The sequence below is a fragment of the Echinops telfairi genome, unplaced genomic scaffold (assembly GCF_000313985.2).
Source record: "Echinops telfairi isolate 266 unplaced genomic scaffold, ASM31398v2 ScPeMD7_3;HRSCAF=10, whole genome shotgun sequence".
In the NCBI taxonomy this organism is placed as follows: domain Eukaryota; kingdom Metazoa; phylum Chordata; class Mammalia; order Afrosoricida; family Tenrecidae; genus Echinops; species Echinops telfairi.
Genome location: NW_022103899.1, coordinates 64578790 through 64583158, shown reverse-complemented (window position 1 = coordinate 64583158; position 4369 = coordinate 64578790). Strand labels below are relative to the sequence as shown.

The 4369-nt window shown below is 61.0% G+C and overlaps 1 protein-coding gene across 1 annotated transcript in view; it reads right to left on the bottom strand.

The window, feature by feature from the left end:
• ANO7 (anoctamin 7) overlaps positions 1-4369 on the bottom strand; it is a 26879-nt gene that overhangs the window by 5811 nt on the left and 16699 nt on the right. The window contains exons 11-18 of the mRNA XM_030886934.2: positions 4019-4247; positions 3806-3943; positions 3311-3409; positions 3125-3227; positions 2337-2448; positions 2102-2156; positions 1190-1287; positions 688-844 (exon numbers count right to left, since the gene is read on the bottom strand). Of these exons, the coding sequence (XP_030742794.1) occupies positions 688-844; positions 1190-1287; positions 2102-2156; positions 2337-2448; positions 3125-3227; positions 3311-3409; positions 3806-3943; positions 4019-4247 (991 nt within the window). The remainder of the gene's footprint in view (positions 1-687; positions 845-1189; positions 1288-2101; positions 2157-2336; positions 2449-3124; positions 3228-3310; positions 3410-3805; positions 3944-4018; positions 4248-4369) is intronic.

Below are 4369 nucleotides of genomic sequence, written 5' to 3'. Positions count from 1 at the left end.
TGTCCCTGTCCACAGCACCAGTGAGCACCACATCCCATGGCCCCGTCCAGGGGAGGGGACACTGGTGTCTAGCACACTCACAGCTCAGCACAAAGAGAGCCCAGCCCTCCCGGTGAGCAGCCTCCTCTTTTAGCTACAGAAGTAGTTTCCACTGTTGCCCCTTTTTGCCTCGGCTGCTGGGGAGCTCCAAGTGTCCCTGCTTGATCTCCTGTGGCTTCCCATTCCTTCTGCCTGGGGCCTTGGGACAGACCCTGAGCCACAGTGGCACTCGAGGTGGAGACCCTGCCCCGGGGTCCAGTGAAGGGTGGGCACCGTGGTGCTTCTGGAGAAAATCAGCTCCCAGTGCAGCACTGACCCTCCAAGCGTCCTCCAACCTACTACCAGCCACCTGCCCTCCCCTCCGTCAGGAGTGTCCCCACGATTCTGGCCTAGAGGGAAAAGGAGGCCGTCACCTAGGTCATCCATCAGCTCCCCCTGGGCCACCTAAGCTCCTCTTCCCACTGCACTGCCCTCTCCCACTCTTGGCTGGCCTTTCTGGGTGCTTCCACATCCTTCCCAGTCTGGGCAGGCCTGCCCTTAGCAGGGTCCCCTGATCCCAGCCCCCATCTCCAGAAGCCGAAAGGGTCAAGGCTGACCTGAACAGGCTTGTGGAAGCTAGGGGCAAGAGTGAACGGCATGGTCACTGACTTGGGGCCTACCCATTTCGAGGTACTCGTCAAACAGGCCCTCACTGGGCAGCAGTGCGTAGTCGGCTTCCCAGGGGGCCTGGTCAACAGCCGCAGAGGTCCCCCCCTTCCTCTTCTTGGGACGAAGCCGGAACCGCTGCCACCAGCTTTGGAGCTTGCTGGAGGAGGCCAGGCAGGAGAGTGAGTGTCCCTGCTCATTCAGCGCCCCATCTGGCAGGGAGAACCTGAGTCTGCTCTAGGGAGGGGGGGCTCCCTCTCCACCCACAGCTTTGTTTCTCACACTTGGGGAGTTCCTTGGGTGGGGGCTGCGTCAGGCATGGGGGTCAGATATCAAGCAAATGCAGAGCCGGGCTTATCAGATGCCACCACCCTACCCATCCAAGACCCTAGCAAGCCCGCCATCCTGGGTCCCTCCTGCCCTGAGCAGCCCCCCACCCCAGGCCCATTCCTGTCAGGAGCAGCCCCCCACCCTGCACCCCTCTCACCCTGGGCGGGGTACTCACGGGAGGAGGATCTCCTGGGCGTTGTTCAGGAGCTGCTTGCCCACCATGATGACCAGGAGCTCCTGGGCCAGCTCAATGAGGCAGCCCCCAGCCGCACACTGCGGCAGCCGGGCTCTTGTCAACCAACAGTCACCCCTCCCAGACTCCCCTCCTGACCCCCCCACTACTGCCAACAGGGCTTTGGCCACCTATGTGCAGGGACATTGCCACCTGTGCTCGGTGGAGGATTCTTGGAGACCTTCACAGGCTGCATTAGACTGCAGCCTGGAGGGGGTGGGGTGGTGGGGAGGCAGGGGTGTCCTAGGCACCAACATTTGCCTGTGAGAGATGGCCTGGGGCTGTAGGCCAGAGTCCTAGGGACGTGCCCTAACACAGGGTGACAAGCATGCCCTAGGTGTCGAGGAAACTGTGGCCAAGCCGGGGGAGGTGCCAGAGCACCATTCAAACACCTGTACCACCCACACCTGAGCCCTCAGCCCCTCGGCCCTGGTTCTGTGGCCAGAAGTGCCATGGCCAGGGCCCGTGGGAATTCTTTCTTCTCCCACCTCCCATCACTAAGGAAAGCAGAGCCGCTGAGTTTGGGGCACTAGGTCCCCTCTGAGTTCCCCAAGGTGTCTGCCGCCCACTCCCCACCTCCCTGCCCATGTCCACCCCACCCTGAGTCTTCTGGGGCCAGTTCCCCAGCCCCCCTGCATGTTCTGTAAGCAAAGGGCCCTCTGGTGTTTACAATCACCCCCAAGCCCCCCAGAGCCCTCTGAGGGAAGAGACAGTTATGGGGGAGGGTCCGGGGACCAGCTGGGGGTGAGCCGCTGTCCAGGCTGCGTGGCCAGTGGCCGGTGGTTTGTCAAGTGGCTTGGGGGTGGGGGCGGGGAAGGATTCTGTGCAGGTGTGAGCCTTGCCCTGGGCACTCACCTCCTCATTTCGGACCCCGAACAAGGTGTGGTAGTTGCCTGGGTACCCCACAAATCTGCAGGGACATCTTGGTCAGAGGCCGTGACTGGTAGGCCTCCTCCCCACAGCCCAGCCACCCTTTCCCGGACTGTGGCAGTCTGGCAGGGGAGTCCACTTGCTGCCTTCCACCTGCCCTCCAGGCTGGGGGCATCCCCACCCCTGCCCGAGAGCCCGAGGTGGCTGGGGAGGCCCACACCTGCCCTTGAAGAAGGCGATGTAGACAGGGGAGGAGTAGAAGTTGACGAACTGGAAGATGAACACCTTGAGGGTGAAGGCGTCCTCGAACTTGGTCTGCGTCCGGTGCATCTCTGCAGAGAAAGCTCGCTCAGCCCAGAAGGAGCTGAGGGAGGGGGCCTGCAGGGGCAGGGGAAGGTAGCCTAGCTGGGGGTGGGGGGAACATCCATTTCTTGGGTCCCCACTGTAAACATCTGCGCACAAAGCTTCATACATGTACACACATACAGCAGAAACGTTCAGTCATGTACACACATGCACATACATGCACACACAGCTAACATGCACATATAGTCATGTATTCCCATGCGTGCATGTACATACAACAGACATGTGTACATTGCCATGTGCAAAACATGTACACACGCATATGCACACAGTAGACATGGATACATGCAGTCGTGTACTCACACGTGTGCACATGCACACACAACAGACATGTATGGTCATGTACACACATGCACATACACCCACACACAGCAGACATGTATATAGCCATGTATTCACACACATGTGCATGTGCACAAGATGTGCATGGTCATGTGCACACATGTACACATGCATGCACATACAGTGGGCATGTACATATATGGTCAGGTATGTGCATACAGATACACACACAGATATCACAGCATTCTTGTCAGCCTGCAGGCCCCAGCACACCGCTGCCCAAACCGGCCAAGGGGCCATTGGAAGGCTGCACTGGAGACCGGTCGGCACGGGGATGGGACTCGCACGGGAGCTGCTCACCCCAGCGCGTCAGGATGTGGGCCAGACCCACGTAGACCTTGGAGAGGATGAGGATGAAGATAAGGTTCACCACAGAGCCTGTGATGCTGGCGATGCGGGATGCCTGGTGGGAGACAGCCTAGTCAGGGGGGCGCTGTCCGTGGTTAGCTCTACCCCTCCACCATCTGGGCAAGAGCAAAGCCTCACCCAGGCCGCCAGGAAGGTGTTGTTCGACCTGGACACCACGATGGACATGATGGCACGGTACAGGATGATGGACACAAGGCACATGACCACCACGGCCACCTGTGGGGCATGGAGCACAGGGGGCTGGGGGCGAGGACACAGACCACCGTGGTGGGCTGCCTATCGGGCCCAGGACACTGGGGACAAGCACAGGACCATCTGTGGGGTGTGGGACATTGGGAGCCAGGGCAGAGAAAACATAACTTCCTGCAGGGCCTGGTGTGCTGGGGGTGAGGGTGTGGTCACAGGCCCCTCTATAGCCTCCCTATAGCCCACCCGGCTCCACACCACCGCCTCATCCTCAGCGCCTCTCTTGGCCTGAATTCGGTGTTCCTGCATGCGGCAGCCCTGACCACTGCACCATGTGGTGTGGTCCCTGCTTTGGCTTTGAGTTCCAGGTAAGCGTGATGGGGGCCATCCTTCTGGGGCAGTAGGGTGCAAAGTGGCTGTCGGTACCATCATCAGCACCACCACAGAGCCCGCCAGCACCCGCCTCGCACGGCTCCTTTCGGGGAAGTAGGGCTCGTCCTCGCCGGTGATGGGGTTCAGGGCTGTCGTGGGCGCCGCGGCTGCAAACTGGGGTCGAGGCCTCTCCTGTAGGGAGCAGGTGTCAGCTTGGGGTGGGGTGGGAGGCAGGGCAGGGGCCCACCTGGACAGAGGACGGCCCACCTCAATGTCTTCATAGTCGGAGCAGCCCCAGCGGTAGGCCAGCGTGGCGCCCCTGCGCTTCCAGTACTCCAGCAGCAGCACCGCCCAGAGAGCCATGAAGAGGCTGAAGAAGACCGTGCCGCCGTGGTCGAACAGCCGACCAGCCTGCGTGACAGCAGCCTGCGAGTGGGCTGGGGCCGCTGTTCCTACACCAAGCCTCAGGCTGGACCCCGGGCCTCCCACCCAGCTCCTCTGTGAGGAATTCTGCCTGTGCCCCTGGACGCAGAACTAGTCCCCAGACACAGAACTAGTCCCTGACAGAGCTAGTCCCTGACACAGAGCTAGTCCCTGACACAGAGCTAGTCCCTGACA